The sequence below is a fragment of the Paramormyrops kingsleyae genome, chromosome 3 (genome assembly GCF_048594095.1).
Source record: "Paramormyrops kingsleyae isolate MSU_618 chromosome 3, PKINGS_0.4, whole genome shotgun sequence".
Classification (NCBI taxonomy): domain Eukaryota; kingdom Metazoa; phylum Chordata; class Actinopteri; order Osteoglossiformes; family Mormyridae; genus Paramormyrops; species Paramormyrops kingsleyae.
The window spans coordinates 19,361,463-19,384,043 of record NC_132799.1 but is presented as its reverse complement, the minus strand read 5'-3'; the positions used below and the strand labels follow the sequence as shown (position 1 = coordinate 19,384,043).

At 41.1% G+C, this 22,581-nt stretch overlaps 2 protein-coding genes across 3 annotated transcripts in view; one reads left to right on the top strand and one right to left on the bottom strand.

The window, feature by feature from the left end:
- The window catches only part of slc18a2 (solute carrier family 18 member 2), a 20,769-nt gene extending 7,483 nt beyond the window's left edge, over positions 1–13,286 (top strand). For both annotated transcript variants that reach the window (XM_023804018.2, XM_023804021.2), the window contains exons 9-16: positions 6,762–6,822; positions 7,346–7,441; positions 8,071–8,149; positions 8,677–8,728; positions 9,152–9,215; positions 9,360–9,479; positions 9,867–10,000; positions 10,580–13,286. In XM_023804018.2, coding sequence (XP_023659786.1) covers positions 6,762–6,822; positions 7,346–7,441; positions 8,071–8,149; positions 8,677–8,728; positions 9,152–9,215; positions 9,360–9,479; positions 9,867–10,000; positions 10,580–10,687 — 714 coding nt within the window. In that variant the 3' untranslated portion in view covers positions 10,688–13,286. The remainder of the gene's footprint in view (positions 1–6,761; positions 6,823–7,345; positions 7,442–8,070; positions 8,150–8,676; positions 8,729–9,151; positions 9,216–9,359; positions 9,480–9,866; positions 10,001–10,579) is intronic.
- Positions 13,287–15,977: 2,691 nt separating this feature from the next.
- Positions 15,978–22,581, bottom strand: part of pdzd8 (PDZ domain containing 8) — a 47,590-nt gene continuing 40,986 nt past the window's right edge. Inside the window, exons 4-5 of the mRNA XM_023803999.2 lie at positions 18,877–19,039; positions 15,978–18,703 (exon numbers count right to left, since the gene is read on the bottom strand). Of these exons, the coding sequence (XP_023659767.1) occupies positions 16,458–18,703; positions 18,877–19,039 (2,409 nt within the window). The 3' untranslated portion in view covers positions 15,978–16,457. The remainder of the gene's footprint in view (positions 18,704–18,876; positions 19,040–22,581) is intronic.

The window sequence follows — 22,581 nt, the reverse complement described above, 5'->3', positions numbered from 1 at the left end:
CATGCATTGTTTATAATACCCTGATAATCTGGTCTTAATCATTGCAATAAGCGAGCAAAATACGAGTGGCCTGTAGCCATGATTGGATTTTCAATAGAATGATATTTATTTTACAGCATCCCAACTTCCATGAAGAGAGGGATATTATGTGGTAGCACCTTTTAGCAAAATAATTAATCCACTGTTATGTCATGAAAAGGTGCCATTTTGTATTAAAAATAGCATTGTAATTGTAACTAAACTCTGAATGTTAACCCTCTAAAAAAATACAATATTGTGAACGTAGTAGTATTATAGTAGTAGTTTATAAATATATTATAAATATATCTTCTGTCGAGGAGTCGACTAGGCATTAGTGTGGCTAAACTGTGTCATGATCAGTCTCTACCCAGACCACGTTTTGTTATGTCTGTGAATTCCCTGTTTGGCCAGCTGTGTTCCCCTTGTTTCCTGTAGTTAACACCCTAATGTGTTTCCCTGCTTCCTGGACTGAGCATTGCTTAATGGGCTAAGCAGGCAGCTGTGTCATGTAGGCTTCCCATTTTTTTTAGCAATAAACAAAGCAATAAACAGCCTCAACCATGTTTGTAATTTTAAACATTTTATTTTCTTGATTTATGTACTTGGGTTGTTGTTTATTGTTTTTAGTAATGATTAGTTACCCTTGTTTTTCTAGTCTCTCTTGCTGTTCTTTATCTGTTCTTGCTGATCCTTTACCTGCCGCTTGCCCTCACCTTTGCTTGTGTTCCGAGTAATAGTTACTGCTCAATTCTGTCTCTTGTTGAAGTCCTTGTTAAATGTATTTAAGTGCCTGCCCTTGCTGTGTTCTCCAGTTGGTCATTTTGTGAGTTGTCGCTGTTGTTGCCCTGTGTTTGCTGCTGGTCTACTATAGCTGTTCCTGTGTTGTCCCTGCCTTAGTTTCATCATTTGCCTGGTTTGTTTTGTCTCTTTGTGGTCCTTTTGTTTTGTGTGTTTTTTTTAATTTAATAAAGCCCTATTTTTGTTGGGTGCACATCATGCGATGCTGGCATGCTTAGAGGCTGCAACAGTACTACAACTAGAGAAGTGCTTATCAATGCTTTTTTTCAATACTGAGTTATCTGAATGGCTCATTTTGAGAATTGATTCTAACTTTAAAATATCAGCATTTTACCTGCTATTTAAATGTTTTAAATATTTACAATAATATTACACAGAGCAGGGCATGAAATACTACCAGGATCTAAATGTCTGTTAGGATGGGAAGTATTACTCCTTCTGCCGTCTTGTTCTACTTGTTCTTTGACTGAGTCAGTCAGTCAGAGTGGTAGATGAAACAGATGTAGTTGGTTGAGTGCGGGTGACTGAACCAATAGAAAGAAAACATAACTTTGTGCATAGTTACTTTGTTCCACAAAATAATATTTGAAGTAAAATGTGTTTGTCAAAGTTCTATCTGAAAGTACAGTACTTTATACAACACCATTCTGGTATTTTGAAAAATATTTTGGTTATACCATGGTATTTTGAAATGAAAGTAATTGGTCAAGTGGAGGAGTAGTACCCCATGATAAATTTTGCTGAAGTTCTAGCATTGTACTAGTAAACCCAAAATACTGCAGTATACCATATTACTCTAACACTACCCATTCCTATCAAAAGTGCATTTTGAAATTAAACAATCTTAAATTAAATTCTTTAATTGTCATGTGTACAAGTACGAGTACCATGTACAATGAAATGCTTGCTTGCATGTGCTCCTGCAGACAGTGAACATAGACAAGACGGATAGACAACAGGATGACAAGTGAATGAATAATAAAGTGAATTATAAATAAGTAAATAAATAAGACCAAAATAGATAATCTAGGAATAAACCTAGATAGCTAAATACTTTGTGTGAAGTAATGTCTGTAAATTATAATCTGATTCATAGTTCTTGTAGGCTGTTTTTCCCTCAATACTTATTTAAGCTATTTTAAAAGAACTTTTAACGAACTAGCTTAGTACGCTGCAGTGATTTTTATATATTAGAGTATGAAGCTGCATGATTTAGTTACTTTAGCAGAATGAAGTGGTGTACCTAATAATGTTTGTTAGCCTGCCTATATAAGGGCTGTATGCTACAGTGATGGACTACAGGCAACTATATAAAATATACTGATGTATCAGTTTTCATTTTATATATATATATATATATATTTAAAAAAAAAAAAAAAAAAAAAACAGTCCAAAGTTTTTGCACGAGCTCTGTATGTTTGTGAGAGGTTTAACAAAATTGAGTGAGGAGGAGAAAATCCGCAAGAATTGGTCGCTGAAAGACTGCTGTATGGAAATATTTTGGATTACACAGAGACGATAGGAAACACAAATGATTTGTCAGCACTGCTTTGTGTCTGTTGGCACAACTTACAGCAACACCACCTACTTATTGGACAGACTCCATTGGTAGAAGGTCTGTTTGAATACAGTTTATTTTGGCTAATTTTCAAAAAAGGGGATAGAAGTAATTTGTCAAACTATAGGCCAATCAGTCTAACTTGTATAACTGGTAAAGTTATGGAGGCTATAATCAAAGAGAAAATGGTAGATTACCTGGACTCAAATAACATTTTGAGGGATAGCCAGCATGGATTTAGGAGAGGTAGATCCTGTTTAACAAATCTGTTGGAGTTTTTTGAGGAAGCTACTCAGGAAGTTGATGATAAGAAGGCCTATGATGTCATCTACTTAGATTTCCAAAAGGCCCCCCCACAAGAGGCTCTTACTTAAACTCAAAGCAACAGGTATTTTAGGAACTGTAGCGACCTGGATTGATAACTGGTTAACGGATAGGAAGCAACGAGTAGTTATAAGAGGCTCGATGTCACAGTGGGCCTGCGTTCATAGTGGGGTACCGCAGGGTTCAATTTTAGGACCACTATTGTTCCTAATTTACATAAATGATATAGACACCAATATATACAGTAAACTGGTGAAATTTGCAGATGACACCAAGGTGGGTGGTGTAGCAGATACTGAACTAGCGGCTCAGCAGCTACAGCGGGATCTTAATTTAATTAGTGACTGGGCTGACACCTGGCAGATGAAATTTAACATAGACAAATGTAAGGTACTCCATGTAGGGAGCAGAAATATAAAGTACAGGTATTTTATGGGACCTACTGAAATAAAGGTAGCTGATTCTGAGAAAGACCTTGGTGTGTATGTTGATGCTTCCATGTCTCATTCTCGCCAGTGCGGGGAAGCAATAAAAAAGGCCAATAGGATGTTGGGGTATATCTCCAGGTGTATGGAGTTTAAGTCAAGGGAGGTAATGCTAAGATTATACAATTCCTTGGTGAGACCTCACCTAGAATATTGTGTGCAGGTTTGGTCACCATATCTTAAAAAGGACATTGCGGCCTTAGAAAAGGTGCAGCGTAGGGCCACAAGAATGATTCCTGGTCTTAGAGGAATGTCATACGAGGAGAGGTTAGTTGAGCTAAATCTGTTCAGCCTCAAGCAAAGGAGACTGAGGGGGGACATGATCCAGGTCTATAAGATTCTAACAGGTTTGGATGCTGTTCAACCGAATAGTTACTTCAGCATTAGTTCAAATACAAGAACTCGTGGCCATAGGTGGAAATTAGCGGGAGAACATTTCAAACTGGATTTAAGGAAGCACTTCTTTACACAGCGTGTAGTCAGAGTATGGAATAGTCTTCCTGATAACGTAGTTGAATCCTTGGGTTCCTTTAAATCAGAGCTAGATAAGATTTTAACAACTCTGAGCTATTAGTTAAGTTCTCCCCAAGCGAGCTCGATGGGCCGAATGGCCTCCTCTCGTTTGTATAGTTCTTATGTTTTTATGTTCTAATGTTTCTTTTTTTGTTTTATAAATATAGCAATATTTATTACAAAAATTTAAAATATTGCACTATGATGATTTTTCTCCATATTGTTCATCACTATTTTCCATTTAATGCATACAAAAGATTAGAAATTCCGTATAGGGATCAGTATCGGCGATACCAACCTTGGAACTGGATCAAAATGGAAAAAAGTGCTATCACCCAACCCTAATCACAACAAAAACAGACCAATGTGAAACAAAGCAAGTTCAGCCTGCATAACATCTCAGTGCTGTATATCTCACTTCTTTGTGGATCTTAAGTTAGTGACTAGATATTGAACTAAAAACTTACTTGATCTTTTATAAATGGTCAATTAACATTACTACATACATTCCAATTCGATTGGTTTGTAAACAAACAAAAAAAATGTGATGTATATCGTGGATAATTATTCTAACCAAAAATAACTGCTTTGCCAACCCTTACCTACAGTAGGAGCACAGGTGGACTTGGCGGGGGTGGGAGCAGGGGGGGCAAGTGCCCCTATGGCTGAAGAAACATAAATAAAATCAATAAAATGCCCTTTTGAGTGGTGAAAACGCTGTCATTGGCTGCCTTTCACATGACTTAGCCCCTTCACGTGGGGAGATGCACTCTATAGAGCAAGAAAATATGATGAAGTGTTTAAATTAGTACCCTTCTTGGAAAGAAAGTTCTTCAGTGCCCAATAAGGTGTCCTTACAATGGTCTAAGTGGCCTCTATGGGTACCCTTGCAATGATAAAGGGTGCTGCTATGAAGTGCCCTTCTAATGGAGAGAATGTGGTGCAGAACCCAATAAGGTGCCCTTACAATGGTTTAAGTGGCCCCTATGGGTACCCTTGCAATGGAAAAGGGTGCAGTTATGAAGTGCCCTAGTAATGGAGAGAAAAATCTCTCTGATGGGTGCAGTTTCAGTGAAGGAAATGAGATACGATGCCCCACTATGAGATGCAGTTTCCCATACATGCAATAAAACTAGATGAATAACATACCCTCTAGGTCACAGGTGTCAAACTCCAGTCCTGGAGGGCTGGAGCCCTGCACATTTTTGGGTTTCCCCTCATTTAACACACCTGATTCAACTCCTTGTGCTAATTACCACACAGCTCTTGAACTGAATGATTTGTTGTGGAACAGGGATAGAACTAAGCTACACAGGGCTCCGGCCCTCCAGGACTGGAGTTCGACACCCCTGCTCTAGGTGTTCCTCTTTATACGAATATGTGATGTCTAGGTTGTCTCTTTAGTTCACAAAACATTAGCTGAGCAATTATAATCAGGGACTACTTCACCAAACATAGCGTACATAGCATTGGGGGGTGTCTAGGAGTATCGCTCGTTTGACTGGGAAAGTATGCTGTGTGAGCTAATATATTAGTTAGTAGTGACAGAAGCTGTTTTTCCTCTTAGTTTGACTGAAATGACTCTGGAAATGCCTATTTTTACATGAAAAGATCAATTTGTTACATTACATATTTTTTCACTTGTGTTATACACCATCATTAGTAATATGTTAATATCTTGACCAGATCTCTTCAAGTAATACAATTAAAATATTACATTTAATGTGAAGTTATACAGAATATATAACAACTTTCCATAGATTTCTGTATGCTATTTCTTAAAATTATGTGAGAGGTCAGAAAAACCTGGACAGCATTTTAAAATGTCCTTATAATGGCATAAGACAATCACATAAGGATGGATGGTGCATTATACAGCAGCAGGAGATTTTGAGCTTTGGCATCAGATGCTGGGCTGGATATTGACCAGACGCCTTTCTGAGACTGGCGTCTTAGCTTTCACATTGAATCATCTCAGCTGGGAGCTGACCCCAATGCAGATGAAAAGGGTAAGGGACATGCGTATGGTTGAGATTTTAAAAGGGCATGTCTTGGTATATATCTTTGTTTCCAGAGACCTAAAAAATGAAGGCTGCCCTACTTGGTCATAATTTGTATTTGGATAATACATTCATTGTACATTGGGCAAGTAGCTTCAGGAATCACTCCCATCCATAACAATATACTGTAAAGACCTTCCATTTGAATGTTGCTGGTGGGATTTGTTGCCATCCAAGTTGGCCATCAGTTGGGTTATCAGGTCCCTTTCTGTGAGCTTGTGTGGTCAAACATTTCACAGCTTAACTTGCTCCCAGATATTTTGACCTTCATAGTACTTTCACTTCACTTGCCGTTGACCAGGGCAGCTCCAGCAGGGCGGAGATGTGGCAAACTGACTTGTTGGAAAGGTGGCATCTCATAATGGTGCAAAGTTGAAAGTCACTAACTTCTTCTGTACAACTAGCCATTCTGTTACCAGTGTTTGTGGCTGGAAATTACATGACACCTGTGTGTGGCGTAATTACTTCTTTAGTTAGGTTTGGACATATAGTACAGCTTTGATAATCAAGACTTACAACCTTGGATTAAATGAAAACATTGCCTTTGCTGGCTATAATGCACAGTCGGGAACTTATCAATCAAGGGTTTTGGCACGAAGGAAAATGCACTCATTCGATCCCACACACCTGAATAACAGTAAGAACACTGGGTCTCCAAGGATTTACCAGATACAGCTGCAGACTGCTCACACATAAGCTACATTTCCTTAATTCCACAATAAAAGGCCCAAATGCACTTTATATGCAAATTTCCAAAATCAAATTACATGTTTATTTTTCATTTATGTTTAACCTTGGAGGTTAATGGGCAACAACCCACTGCCTGTAAATGGAGGGTACACTGAGATAACTGAGGAAGCTGTAGTCTACAAAAGTACTGGACTTCATGAACATAATTACTAGCTGTAGCAGTCTCAGTAATCATCAGACAATTTAAGATGATAGGACACAGAAACACAACGTTGATCTCCCTTGTCTGATCAGAACAATTCTTTTTGACAGAGCCAGAAGGGAACCTCGTTGCTGACCCTCATGCAAGATCCTTATATTCTCATTGCTGCGGGTAAGGAAACAAGCGGAAACGTACATTTGAACAGCAAATCCTGGAAGGTTTATTATTGTATGGAATGCTTGGTACTCACAGCAGCACATGGCAGTGACACTTGAGTGATACACAGATAGAGATTTCAGATACACATTTCCTTCTGTGCTAAGCATTCATCTGTATTATTGCTGCAGAAAAATGCAATAAATGGACAGAACAGGAGTAACGGTCTGTCCATCACTTTGTAAAGGATGTGTGATATTATGGAAAAGGAGGGTAATCAGTGGTGACTTAAAAGGCCATAGCATGTTTAAAACATCCCTCTCTATAAAAACAGGCCATGTGTGATACATTAAAGCAGTGAGGCACGTCAACATGTCACTGAACATGCCCACCACTTCTATTAATGCCTCTGAGCTGGGCTGCGCTAATATGCGGTTTTCTGTCTGATCAGGAGCCAGTGGAAACAAAAGGCTGAATGTTACCAAAAGAAATGAGAGTGAGTCTCTGATCATCCTTTTGTATTGGATTCATTTTCCAGGGTCCATTTGCTTTGCAAACATGGCGATTGCCATGCTGGAACCCGCACTGCCAATCTGGATGATGGAGACTATGTGTTCCCCAAAATGGCAGCTAGGTAAATCTTATTTATTTATTACAGCCTTTCCACAGAATGTGGACAACTTCAAAACATGGCATGTGACATTCAAAAGTTCACCCCTCATTTCCTCGTGCCTACTGTCATTCTGAAAACAGAAGAACAATTGCACTTTCAATGCCTAAGGTGACACAATACATATTTTCTCTTTGAATGTTGCTTGATGAATAGCTTCCTTAAATTTATCACCAATATGTTTATTTTCACTGGACACTTCCCAAGAATACTGCAGCTCTAACAGAAGGCTAAAGCATGGCAAACATCCCGCAGGCAGTGTTGCGGCTTAAGCGATCCACTGTTATTCATCCTATTCCCACACAAAAGGGAGAATGCTTGTGCCGGGGGCACCCTTTTGTTTTGTTAGCAGCGTCCCAGCCAGGTCACAAGAGATAATGGTGTAGAGACCGGGGTGGAGAGCGAGAAGCTAATTAGGAGTAAGCCGAGGAATCAGGGGCAGGCAGGATATGAAGGTGTCATTCACGGCCGAAAGGAGAGCAGCTCGTCTGAGGAGGCTTCATTAGTGCTCCTCGCAGGCACTGGGCAGCTCTCTGATGGAGACCGATAACACACATGCTTATCTCCCTGACGTCTTCCTCTTATTTCGTCAGGCGTTGCATTTGTGCCTGCCAGTGTCTCCTACCTTATTGGAACCAACATATTTGGTGTTCTTGCACACAAAATGGGAAGGTAAGGGGGAAATTGCTCTTTTTTCACTCTCAGGCGATCTGCTTGTGATACTAATGTTAAATGATATTTCAGATATTTCAGTGTCATTTTCACAATGCTGCTTACTGAAATCCTCGCCACGGGACTGAACATTTTTGATGAACTGTTGACCTGCTGTGAGAGTAATATAATTTTTGCTGATTTGTTATGACTTATGTATAGTGAAAATAGGCAAGTACAGATCTTAATTTACAGTAGTACTTGAGAAAATTCTTTTGCCAGAAATATTGACCAGTTACTTGTATTTACGTATATTTTTTTACAGCAGTGGCTGACCTTAGTAATTGCACGATAAATTTCTTGTTCCCAATATATCCCATAAACACTGAGTTAATTTAATCGGGCAAAAGCTCATTTTCTTTTTCCACTTAAATTACGGCATTCATTATTCTCTGACCCTGTAACCCTGGTCACTGCCAGACGTGAGCAAACTCCAGACTGCAGTACTGTCTTTGGCAGACTCTTATCACTGCTTTGCTTTCTTCCAGGTGGCTGTGTGCTCTCATAGGGATGCTTCTCGTGGGGATTAGCATTCTCTGTGTGAGTGCAAATAATACGCAAATGAACACAGATGGGCTTCCCCTATCTCCCGCATACATGGTGGGGTTCACACCATCACAAACTGCAGTGGAGACTGAACACAGGTGCCTCTGGGCGAGGGGCAATGAATGGACTGCCCATCTCCCCAGTTAGACCTCCATTCTCCTCAAGAACAGTGAAGAAGACATATTCCTTTAGCATCATATCTCTGATTGTACAGAGAGTAGCTAAGATGCAGTCCTAACAGGATTTTAACTGAAGTTAGACATGATATTTCATAGTCAAAGAAAATCACTTTCAGGTTTGATGCTTTTTTTGTATGCTGTGAAGACTGATGTTTGCACTTCAGAAGCAGACCTTTACAATAACATTTTGTATCCCCTGCACGAGTGTTTTCAAAATTCTTTTCCTTTATTTTTCTAGGTACCATTTGCTAAAAGCATCTATGGACTGATAATACCCAATTTTGGTGTTGGTTTTGCCATCGGTGAGTAAAGTCAATTCCCACTCCATAGAGAAAGGTGCTATCAGTTGGTGCAGAAAATCACATGACAAGTATATATGTCTGTTTTACCAGGTTTACTAGTGAGTATTCAGAGCTGTGAAACGTTGCTGTTTTGGTTTCCAACAGGCATGGTGGACTCCTCTATGATGCCGATAATGGGCTACCTCGTCGACCTTCGCCACGTGTCTGTGTATGGCAGCGTGTACGCCATCGCGGATGTTGCTTTTTGCATGGGCTTTGCTTTAGGTCAGCAGAAACACTGCGTAACCTTGAGTAACACTTCAGAATATTTTAGGTTTTAGGCCAGGGGTCTCCAACTCCGGTCCTGGAGAGGTACTATCCAGTCAGTTTTCAATCCTACCTGGCTTCTGATGAGTCACACCTGTTCTCAGGTAAATACCAGGGCCAGGTGTGGCTCATCAGAAGCCAAGTGGGACAGAAAACCTACTGGATAGTAGCTCTCCAGGACCGGAGTTGGAGACCCCTGTTTTAGGCACTAAGCTGTTGGCTGTGAGGAACAGCCAGGGCTGGAGCTTACTGTGTGGGTATGAGGAAGGTGGGTGAGGGGAGTTGGGTGACCTAATCATTGGAGACTCCATAATTGATAACACATTCTGTCATTGTCTTGCACAGGTCCGTCGACTGGGGGTGCCATCGCCCGTAGTATCGGGTTCCCCTGGCTAATGACCATCATTGGCATTGTGGATATCCTGTTTGCCCCTCTCTGCTTTTTCCTCAGGAATCCAGCTGCTAAGGAAGAGAAAATGGTGAGAAAATGCCTTTAAGCAGCTTCAGTTTCACAACCATCGGTTTAATGTAGCCCTGGTGTCTCTGGTTCGTCAGATTTTAAAAAATAATAAACATAAAAAGATATTGCTTTATGCGTTCTACTGTGTGCAGAGCAGCCTAATATTGCAAGTATGAGCCTTCTCAGCTCTGCTCCAGAGGTTACCTCAGCATATACGTTATTGCCCCATTACAAGTAGCAACTGAAAGCCCTTAGAGGACCCAGTGTCTACTGCTGCACCCTGATAAAGATTTGTAAGAGGCAGTTCTCCTGCATACTGTACAGTGTATAACTGTCTCCTTCTATTCTGCAGTACAAAGCTACAGGAAATTAAACATATTTAAACTGTGTCAATTGTGTTAAACATGCGCTTGTAGCCTCCTGGTTAGCTCCGGATCGCCTGCCACACTGAGTAGAACAAACGGTTTCGGAAAATGGATTAAATTCTTCTGTTAACAGTATACTCGTATAATTTTACAACACATGAAATGTCAGGTGCTGTTCCATCTGCTTCGTGGATGAAGTCTGACAAATGTCATTATGCCTGTATCCTTTCAAGGCAATCTTAATGAACCACGACTGTCCAATGAAGACGCGAATGTACACAACGCAGGACTCACAGCACTATCAGATGGGAGAGGAGATGGAGACAGAAAGTGATGAGTAGCCGAGGAAGCCACACATGTACGTGACCTTTTACAGAAAAAAAAAAAGAAGAGCCATTTGTGTGTGATCATTCCCCCCTAGCTCTTCTTACTGTTCCATGTCACTATAGTATTCCACCTACTCAGACCAAAGCGGTTTGTCCTTGTCCATTGTGACATGCACACATAATTACAGATGTCAAGATAGTGGAACCCTGAATTCCCTCTCAGGGTGAAGTGCTGTGTGATGTTATATGTGACTTCAGCTCGCTCTCTGGCCACAGAAACTCTAAAGGTTGCGCTTTGGTTAACTGGTGATGAAATCCGTGATATTTCCAAAATAACTGTTTAAGTAAGAACAAAGCCTGTGTGATTAGCATTGATGTTGCTTTTGAAAGGATGATATTTGAATCTGGCACTTTAAAGACATTCAGTGAAGGCTCTGTGCAGTTAATATGCTTTTTGGTAAAATTAGATTTGGTAATGCCAGTATGTTTTCTGCTTTGTTGGCATTCACTGCATAAAGCAGGTGTTGTCAAAATCAAATGTTATCCTGTACAGTTACATGGTGCCCAATTTTAATGTAAAATGTTCTCGTCTTTATTACATGTTTAAAGAGACTATTTGCTTACCTTGAAATGGGCCTTAAATATTTAACTTGTTTGCGCAATCAGGGGAAAAATTTTAAAAAGGATTTATCTTCTTGTGCAATCATTAAAATCTATTTTGTTGGGAGAAATATTTTGTTGAGGTTAAATCACATCACATTTACTGCTTCTGTGAGGCTGGGGTGCATCTTAACCTTCAAAATGAAAACGGCATTCTTGTGATATATCAAAGATTCTTTACAAATTTGCTGTTGAATCTCCAGCTACACGTCTGCCCCCATGTCAGTAGGTACTGGTTCTTCTTCCCCCTGCAAATACACCTGGTAGGAAGTAAACATTTATACAGCAACGAGTAGCATTTTAGCATGCATGTGAAAAATAACAGAGCACACACTCAAGCAAGTTTGCTTCACTGCTGGAAATAAATTACACTGGTCAACAAAAACTATGTCACAAAACAGCTAAGGGGCATTTTTATGTACTTGTTTATCCCCCAGCTCCCTTTGCAGTTCATAGACCCTTAAGAGGGATATTCCTGAGGCCAAGTACAGCAGGTCATACAATTCCATCATGCACATATACATATTTAACAGCGTGTGACAACATCCTTGTATGACAGGGAAATTCTGATTAGATATTTTAATCAAGCAAAAATATTTTAAGATTCACCTATTTTGATTTGTGTGACAAAAAGACAGTAAAAATTTGTTGACCAGTGTTAACTAGACCACTTTCGCAAACAATAAAACTGACCCAGAATTTTTGACCATTTAAACGGACAGATTACTTTCCAGGACTTACCAGGTATGCATAGTCTTTTACATTTATATGTAGGTCACGTGTGCTTTTGCACGTGGAGTAAAAGGTTGCATTTCTTCATTATCTTATTTGCTCACCCTGATTTAAAGGTATCTTGAAGTGCAATACTGCGTCACATTGCGTTGATCAAAATGTCAATACTCACTTCTGAGGTACATAAATGTGTCTGACCAGCAGACACCTGCTCCCTTGATATTGATTTAGAAGCAGGGCATCATGCACATTTCTCCCATGAGTCAATAGTACTCGCAAAAGCATTTTCCCTACTAATAAAGACAGATATCATAACACATTTGTGCTCCTGCTCTTGGCTCTAGGTTCCTAAATGAGTAGTTTCCTAATGCTTAATTAACCAAGCTATTTATGCAGCACGCCTGGATAGTGTGATAGACACATAAGCTTTTTACATTGCCATTTAACACATTTTCTCTCAGATATTGAGTGTCCTTTCCCTGTTCAATTTTAGCATGGCAGAAGTGAAAATACTGACTCTACTCTTGGGCAAGAGCCCTGAGAAATAACAGGAACAGTGAAGTATTCAAAGGACATTTAATAGCAACCACCCATGATTGCTCTTTAGCATTTACTGTAACTGGTTAATGACAGGTCCACAGTTATTGCTATGTATGTATCCATCATAATGACAAAATGGATGTCTATCACTATAGAGTGACATTTCTCATACATCAAAAAAACAAACAGATCAATACTAAAACCCTACTTTAATCGACTCCCTAATGACCTCTACTGCAAACCTATTTGAAAGTTTATGAAAGCTCAGTCAAAATGGCCACCGTAATCATGTAATTTGTACACGTGGTTAGAATCTTGTTTTCGTTACACATTCATTGTCTTATGGAGATTAGCATATATTTTAGAGTTTGTTGTTTGGTAAAAGAAATTTAGCACATATAAAAATTAAATGGATGTGTATGTGTGTGTATGCCTTCTAATCTGTGAGTCCTTGGTTTGTATTTGTACTACATGAAATATTAAGTAACCTGTACAAAAAGACATCTGTGAAATTGTACTTTTAACCAGGAAATTGGTTAATTCAAAGGTGTAATGGTGTGCTTGTATTCTGTATATTAATATTTAATACAGGGGAATGCAGCAATGTTGTACAACTATATGTCATTTGTGTGGAATGTTTAGAAAATTAAGTGGATTAAAGAATGTAGAATCCAGTTTAAAATGTATGATTAGTAGTCCATTATTTTAAAGTCAAAATTAACTGTAAAGCACCTGCATCAATTTCCTCCTGGTAACAGGAGGAGGATTTCACATAGTAAAAGTTAAAACAGGAAAGACAGCACTAGTATGAATATTTAGGAAAATCCCCAGTGGCCTGTACTACGAAGCGGGGTTACTGGCTTATCGGAGTAAATTGTCGGATTTAAGGTAGTCTGGGCAAAATGTAAGTTAACGAATATGAAGTCCATTTAAACTGTGGTACCTTAAATCCGACAAGTTACCCCGATAAGCCAGTAACCCAGCTTCGAAGTACAGGCCATTGGACGAATGACAGTTGACCATTTTGTTGCTATGAAAATCAGAGAGCCAGCCAGGCTGTCATTGAGCCTCTTCTCATTCGGAAGCCACTCACAGGCATGGTCAGAAAAGAAAAATGTCCTTATAAATCAGATGTGTTCTCATAAATACCTCAGGCAGGGGTGCCATAAGGGTGGGAGGAGGATATTAGGATGATTCTAACTCAGGGGCCCTAAAAAATGTGGAAAATTACTGGATTGGTCCAGACTAGGGGGCCCAATATGATATGCTTTCATGGGACCCAAAATCTCTAGCAACGCCCCCGACCTCAGGTGAAATTTTAAGATTGAATTCCAGCAACAAACTGTCAGATACATTTTCTCTGTTAACATGAGTGCAAGTCTCCTTTTAGAAATCCATACAGCAGCTTTTCAATACAGATAAGCTAGTTCTTTATTTGTGGAGGTCTGGGAGTTGAAGGCAGATACATCAACCTATGGCATCAGCCATCTTACTGTGATGTCAGTCTCTGGGGTGCATTCTAATTACTTTTATACATTATGTATTATCCATAATTATCTTTCCCCTAACAGGACTTTGAACTGTGCATAACACTGGCTGCTGCTGAATGCAACTTTTTCCACATGCACTAGGATAAAATTTGCTTGTCTTGCTTAATTTCATTATTTTCAGAGCTGAATGAAAGGGAAACATGCAATTAAAATAACACACACATATAACAGGATTAGGATGTTGAGCATGTATATATAAGCTAAGGCATTTTCCATTACTTGGACCTCAAAGTCATACATCCGGTGGTGGGTAAAACAGAAACACTTGTAGACTTGCGGTGATATTTATTTAGGCTATGTACAGTAGCACTGGAGTATACCATCCATGTTATTATTGTTACAGCTTGCTTGCCAAAATGCTCTGTCCTCCATATAGCAATGCCAGATAATGTTAATAAGTCATCATAGCATGAAAGGAATGAGTAATGTCTGGGTTCACAGGCCAGGAGTTACAGTAGGGAAACCGGCTCTCATGAATTTGGCTCCAGCCATGTTGGGAGCAGACCTGTCTTGATAAAATTATGCTGCCAGGGGTTGAGATTGCAGATCAAATTAGTTCTGGTGCCACCTTTAATCTTCATTTCCTACAAAAATATTGCACAAAAATCTGAATATACAACAATTGCAGAATGTAGCAGCAATGTACCTAGGGGACAGCAGGTCTACTCCACAAATCTCTTCCTCCATTCCATCATCCTCAGACATCCAGTCCTTCTGTGTTAGTACCCAGACACAAAGGAATGCTGATCACTTTCAACTTGGTGACACAGTCAACCAGGATCCACAGTCAGATCATCTTGGGATACTTTGGCTTTCTGAGTGACAGGATCAGCATCTCTCACCCATTCCCCACCTAATCAACCAGGCTTTTGTAGAATTTAAGAGCTTCACTTGACTGAGATTTGCTTACGCTGCAAACTGCTGCATATAGCTGAGATGAACTGAGATTTTGGGGCTCTGAGTGGAATGTGCTTCTGCCCTCCCAACACAAACAACCAAACACAGATCCTTACAAAATCATCTGTCTCCTGGCCAGATCAATAATCCACTGAATAAGGAAAAAGGGCCTGAGCCAAAAGCTTTCTGTCACATACATAATTACATCTCTGGTAAGAGGCTGAACGGCATGTACCTGACCCGAAGATACCACTGAAAAACATACTTAACAGCTCACTAGTAGAGAAGGCAGGAAATTTGTTCTGACTTGAGATATTTTGCTCTTATCAGTTAATATTAATCTACCATTTTTGATTACATATTCTACCCCTCCATAGTGGTTTGACTAAGCAAGAGCGTATACACATACAAATGAACATTAAAAATAATAAAGATGGTAAAATGAATTCTCACCCTAGAATATAAATAATTTACACAAATAAAAACATCTGGCCCCACTGGTGTTGCCCACCCCCTCCTTAGCAGTTAACACAGAAACCGATTAAAAAAAAAAAAAAAAAAAAAGACAAAGATGAGAAGAGAAGCAGCAGACCAAACAAAAGCATTAAGTTTAAAGTGCTTACAGACAGGAAACATTGTTGACGACAGATTAAAAGTGCAGATTGTAAAAGAATGATACTTCACCTGGCGCCAGCTAATTGCTTGATCTTTCCCTATAGGTTACTGGTATACAGTGTTTTCGGGCAAGAGGCTTGAAACATTGAACCACCTAAACATTTACTAACACTGAGTTCCACAACTCCTACTTCCCTCTCAAGGCTTTGCAGAAGAAAACCAAGCCAAAAACCATTACCCACTATACCTCTCCAGCAAGTGAATATGTATAATTCTCCAATGAGTTGCTCATCATTAAAAACAAATAAAACTCTTGTCTCCACTATTTATTTTGATTTAAAAAAAAAAAACACACACACAGAGTGACCATATTTAAAGTGCAAAAAAGAATGATTACAACCATCCAAACACATGTGAGTGATATGATCTTGGGATTCTTCCACATGTGCCAAGTTGTTGCATAAACACAGAAGCTACGAAAAGCACACTATGAAAACGGAGGGGATAAAATCACACTGTAAGAAACGGCACATTAAATACACCTACCAATAACTGCAGGATTCTGCTCAGGCTGCCCCGCACAAGTGACAGCATCGCACATGTTCTTACAATGAATTGGCTTTGTAATGCTTATTGGTACAGTCAGACTGGGAAATCCCCATAACCATTTCAGCGTTAATAATCCCTCTATACCTCCCCATCCCTGCAAATAAACCCCCACGCCAAAAAAAAAAAATAATAATAAATTAAAATATTCTTTTGATAATTACAAGCGTCATGCCCATCTATGTCTATGGCAACGCCTCTACACAAATCTGCTCCTCTGTGATGTCATCCAGCAGTGGAACATCTAGAGGATTGCAGGTGTCTGTGTCGAAGTCTTCCGCCCCTTCAAGGGTGTCCTCCGAGCCACATTTGGCCTTGAAGCCCTGATGCTCAGATGGGGAGGTGCTCTCGACGGATTCCAGGTCCTCAATGCCAGCGCGGTAGTGAATCGTGAGTAACGTGAGTGCCTGGAGCCGCTCACCAGACTTGGCAAGGGCCGCACTGGTGAGTGCTTTCTTGCGGGGATCAGCAGTCTCCCTCTCCTCAAGCAACAAGGAGTTGTTGTGCTCCAGCTCCTGGTCGATCTCCTGCTGTAACTTGTCCAGCATGAATTCCAGCTTCTGCGAGCGCTCATCTGTGGGCAGGCCCCGGTAAAGGTCCCGCCCAATCTCCTTAACAGCTATGAAAACGCTATCATCCAGGCCACCCTCTTTGCGTGCCAGCTTAGTGGTGCTCCCACTTGTGGAAGTGGCTTTTTTGGAAGGGCTTGCCCCAGCATAAGTCTCGGTGTCGCTGCTCTCATTGTCCGAGGTATTGGGCGTTTGCTTGGGTGATGGCTCTACAGTGGGGTCGGCCACCTGCTCTGCCAACCTGGCTTTGGGCACCTGTCGCAGGCTCAGCAGCCGGGAGCTTGTATTAAGGATGTGGCGGGTCAGGCCAGTGGTGGCTCTGTTGATGGTGGACTTTGCCTCAGAGTCAGCGCCCCGGCGGTCAGCAGCCATGCAAAATGGGTGCTCGCTGAGACACTTTTCCTGGCACTTCTTGTGGCACACATAGGCACAGATCATGCACTGGGAGGCTGCCTTGGTCCATACTTTCTTCTTGCAGTATTCACACCAAGTGGGATTCTGGAACTGGGTATCCTGGAAGTTGTGCTTGAATTCCGCAATCTGCATGGAGCTGAAGCCATGCTCCTCACGGGGCAGCACTGGCTGCTGCTGTTGCTGCTGCTGCTGCTGCTGCTGACACTGATCGTCATCCTGCTGGATGTTTTCTCGCTCAAACTCCACCAGGCTGCTGGAGAATTCTGATTCGCTATCGTTCAGGTAAGTGAAGTTAAGGGTGACGTCACCATAACACAGCTTCTCATTGAAGCCCTTGTGGGTGCTGAGGTTGCGCAGAGCTGTGCGGCTCACACTAGCTCTCGGTTCTGGGGGACACAGCCTGAAGGTGCTCTGGAACTCCAAGGAGGATATGGACAGGCACTCCAGTGCGATGTGCTCCAGTTTCAGACTAACATGCCCCAAGCACAAGAGACTGCCTAGTTTGAAAGGGTCTTTACACCAAAGGGCTACATTAAGGTATTTATGGTTGCTTTCTACATCAAAAACCACAGAGGCCTTGGCCCATTTTGCAGATTGGTTACGTAACAGGGTCTCTGATGATTCCCAGGTAAGATGATCCTCCAGGCTGTCTTTTGTGCTGGTAGACGCCTCTGAGACCTTGTCTTTGGCTGCATCTTGCCGGCGGGAAATGTAATCAGCTGGCAGGTCTTCGCTGGTCTCCATTTGTCTGACAGCTGGCTTTTGATCTGGGAGTTTGACTGCAACCTTCTCATTGGTGGGCTGTTTGTCTCCATTGTTTACAGGTGGGATGGGCCTCTCTGGTTTCTCTGAAGGCACATCCCCTCCATCCTGCACACTCGGGGTGTCTGAAGTGGTTGATGTCAGCTTGATGTGGGTCCTGGGGGGCACTGGCGGTCGACTGGGAGGGGGTGGAGGAGGGGCAGCAGGCCGTTGAGGTCCTTCAGGCAATTCGCTGCTTTTAGGAGGCAAGGATTTGAGTGTCTCCTTCGTCTGTGGTTTCAGTGGCAACTGAAGACCAGACAAATTCAGTTTACGGTTCAAGATGGGAGAAATTGTGCCCAGAGGCTTGGTGGCAAGATTAGTCACAGTTCTTTTAGGACTTTGGTTAACAGGAAGGAGATCATCCTTGATGTCACTAATAATGGGCTTAGGGTCCATGATTAGCTCCTCAAATTCTGAGTCCATGTCTTTGCTGTCAGAAGTATCAAGAGCGGTGATGGGGGCCGGGTCTTCTTCATACACGGGCTGGGGCAGAAAACTGGGCTCCTCCAGCTGGCCGAAACCTTCCTGAAGGGCTCCCATGGGTGGGATCTGATGACGTACGGGCCTTTCATAGACAACTTGTACCTTATCTCCAGCCTGCTTGAGGAGCTTTGGCACTTGGACAGAGGATGTCACTTTAACACCTGCCAAAAAATATAGAATTCTCAAGGCTTGAGATATGTCATTGCAGGTATTAACTCTGATATTTATTTCATGTCACCAGTTTTTCCAGCAACGGCATTATGGTATCACATAAAAAATTTTAGGTACAGCTTGAAGATGGGCAGGCACAAACTGAAGGGGAAACATTTCTTACCTCCAATAGCTATGAGCCGGTCCCCTTTCTGTAGGTCAGCCAAGGCAGCGGGTGAGTTGGGGGTGACCGTCTCAATGCTGACATGCACAACATCACCCTCGGTGGCCGGGACATGTCGAAACGTCATACCAACACTCTGAGAACTGCCTTTGATAACCTCCGTCTGGAAAACACATGGCATGGAACGGTGGGTTATTATCCGTCACATTAACGCTCAGCTCACTGCATAAGTGGGAAGGACTCCATCCCAAGGATGAAGAAATGGGGGCTAATTTAAATTTCAAAGTTTTATTATCTACATTTCATGTGCTTTTATAATGGTTGAATGCAGAGTGAAACTGAAAAACCACAAAAGGTAAATTACATCACAAAGCCAACAAAACAAATAATTCAGGATATTGAAATTGTCAAAATGTAAAGGTTCCCAGGTTCTCCCAACTTAAAGACATTAATGTATATGTTCTTTAACTTAAATGTTTAGCAAAAGTGCATATAAAAAATGACATTCTGGAAATGTCATTGTTCATTACCCAAATGAAGCAGAAAGGCCTATTAAAAGCGAATTAATCTGATTGTTCCCGACTGTAGGCTCCACTTCTGAAGATGAAGGATCTGATAAAGCAGACATGAAGTGACCTGACTTGCAGCTGCAGGCTTTCATCTGCCTCCCAGCCAGCCCCATCTGACTGACAAGCAGTCTGCGTCTTAGCTTTTACTGGTTAAGAAAAATAATTAATAAAAGTCTTATATGTAAATAATGTGCAATTACACTACCTTGTACTTTATATTTTCTTGCAAGAGAACAGCCAGCCCAGGCATAACATGATACAGACTAGAATGGGAGGCACTCCTAAATAAGCTGAACATTTATTCTAGCTTCAGAATATGGCGAAATACTAAATCAAACCAATGATTCCTACAGGTAGCAACATAATCCAAAGTTTCAAAATCAACTGGAAATTTAATCTGTACTCAAATAAAATGATAGTAGTAATATTGTGCTGTCTGAAAGTTCAAGAATATCGGCCAAAGATTATTCCTTCTTAAAACAAAAGTAGCTTCTTGAGGTATGGGTGTACCACTAATCCCATTTTCTTTTTTATTTTTTCCATTTAGGAACAGCTTGTCAATAAAGCTATATGTCATACTGTAGGGTCAATCCCCACCTCTGGTCAGGCTTGGCAAAAATTATTATTTTGATACAACTGTCAGGATGAAGATCGGTATAGGTGATACCAACCATGGATTGAACAGACATCAAATTGTAGGGATGGGCAGTACCATTGATTTTTCTTTTCAGTTTAGTTTCACACAAAATAGGTTTGTATCATTTAATTGTTTTTGTTTATTTTTTAATTTTAGGAGGTGCCACTACCTTTTCTCCTCAATGGTTACATGCACGCCAAGCAGGGTCATACCACTTTGGCGGGGGGAGGGGACTTCAAACAGATTTTCTACATGCACGTGCATTTCTTTATGAGCATTTGAATGTGTATGTATGGCAGCTCATCAGGAAATCTCCCGGTGCCCCTAATGGCCACTCCGCCCCTAGCCAGTCCCCATTATCTGAGGTCCCACCACACCTTAGTTCAGTAGTTTCTTCAGGCTCACAGACAGCACTATGTTGAAAGCTGAAAGCGTGGAAACCTGGTCTCAGTATGCTAATAACACAAAAACACATTTGAGCTATCAAATGTGACCTCATAATTCTGGAAAGGTTCACTGTTAATTCAGAGGTTGTGTCACGCCCCGCTCCGTCCGATCCTAATGTGTGCCACCCCCACCTCGTTACCTCCTGTTTCTGCCTGATTGTTCCCACCTGTTGCTCGTTACCCTTAGCTTGTCTTTTGTATTTAGTCCGTGTCTCAGTTAGTTTCCCCAGATCCGTCATTGTAGTGTCCGTGGATGTTCCTGCGTGTTTGTTTCTTGCCGATTAAACCCCTGTTTACCCGTAAGTACGGCTTGCTTTCCTTCTTCCCTGCTCACCTGCCTGCCGAATCGTGACAGGTTGTCCCTCAAGTGTTACATTATCCATAATGCTCAAAGTGCATTTAAAGCAGAATTATTGGCTCATTCATAAGCACCAGCACATTGTTTTGTTATTCTAAAAGGAATTCTAAAGTAAAATTATAAAAATGTGTGGAGTCATGCATCTAGCAATAAAATTTCTGACAAATGCACTAAAGGAGGAACAATATTAGCTGTAGATGAACCAAGTTTTCAGAATTTGTGGGAAAAATCTGATTTCAAGTGAGTTTAACAAAGCACAGAATTGCAGAACACATTTGAAGGAAGAACTCAGTTTCTACATGCTAGGTTTAGATGACGACAAAGGATACAGTAATTACTGAGCAAGATATGGCCTGTAATTACAGCTAATTTCCACCCTGCTGTTTGCTCGGCACCCGAATCGCCATTGCCGTGCACTGCGCTTGAGTCACATATCCCATCAGACACCTGTTCAGTCATCAGCCACCTGTCTTCCATCTCAGCAGCCCACCAGAACATATTGTAAAGACTTTCATTCAAATAATTAGTCATCATAGGATGTTTGTGTCTTGACAATGAACAGCGAGCCTTTTTGTGAACTACCTGTCAAAGCATAGAGGATCTCAAACCTTATGCAAAAAAAGCTGGTGTGGGGCCCTTTGACACCTATATAAAAAAGCACACAAGAATGGCGCTAACGGTAGGGCTAAAGCGGACACCCTCTTAATAATAATAATAATAATTTAACCTTTATTGTCACTCATAGGGAAATTCTTTTTACGCCTCCATCAACTTGCTCTTTGTAGAACAAGCTGTCTGCGAAGGGCAGCCACCTGTTGGGGTGCCCAGGGAGCTGGGGGTTAAAGGTCTTGCTCAAGGACCCGCAGACATGCTGAGGCTGGGTTTGAACCGGCGACCTTGTGATTACAAGCACACAGGCTTAGCCCACTGAGCCACACGCTGCCCCTAAACGGGAGTCATTGGGATCCCGCCGGAGACTAATCGCTATAATAACGTTGCTGTCATTTGCTGTAGCCCCTGAAAAGAGGACTGATTTTATTAAGGAGGAGATGAAGGGAATGAACTATGCAAATTGTCATGCCTGGAGAACAGCAGTGAAGCTGTCTGACGCTGGGGGATGTTTTTCAACTCTTGGGATTCCTAACATCATCAAGTATGCAAGGGTAGAAAGGGAGGGAAGAAAGATAAGAAAAAAAAAATGGCTTGGCATTAAAGCTCATTCTAAGGACTATCTGGTACTTAGCAGGTCTTAAAATTAGGTAAATGCAACCTCAGATGAACAATACATGATATTAGGGGTGGGCAATATAACCTCATCACGATTTCAAGGAAATTTGTTATAATGATATTTATGACGATATAGAAAAAAATTATTAAAAACGGTTTATCAGTGATTATACCTTGCAGGCAGCAGCATTTATTAGTGCAAACAAAATGGGTAAGTAGTAGTCAAGTTGATCATCAGCTAGTCTGACCACCTCTATAAAAGCAGTAATTTTGGCAGTTTGCTGGTCTGGAGCATTCAGGTGTGTGTTAACACAATGCCAATGAGTAAACATCAGCAATGATCTTAGAGAAGCAATTGTTGCTGCCCATCAGTCTGGGAAGGGTTATAAGACCATTTCCAAACAATTTGAAGTCCATCATTCTACAGCAGCATTCTTCATTGAAATCAAGATGAGGGCCACACTTACC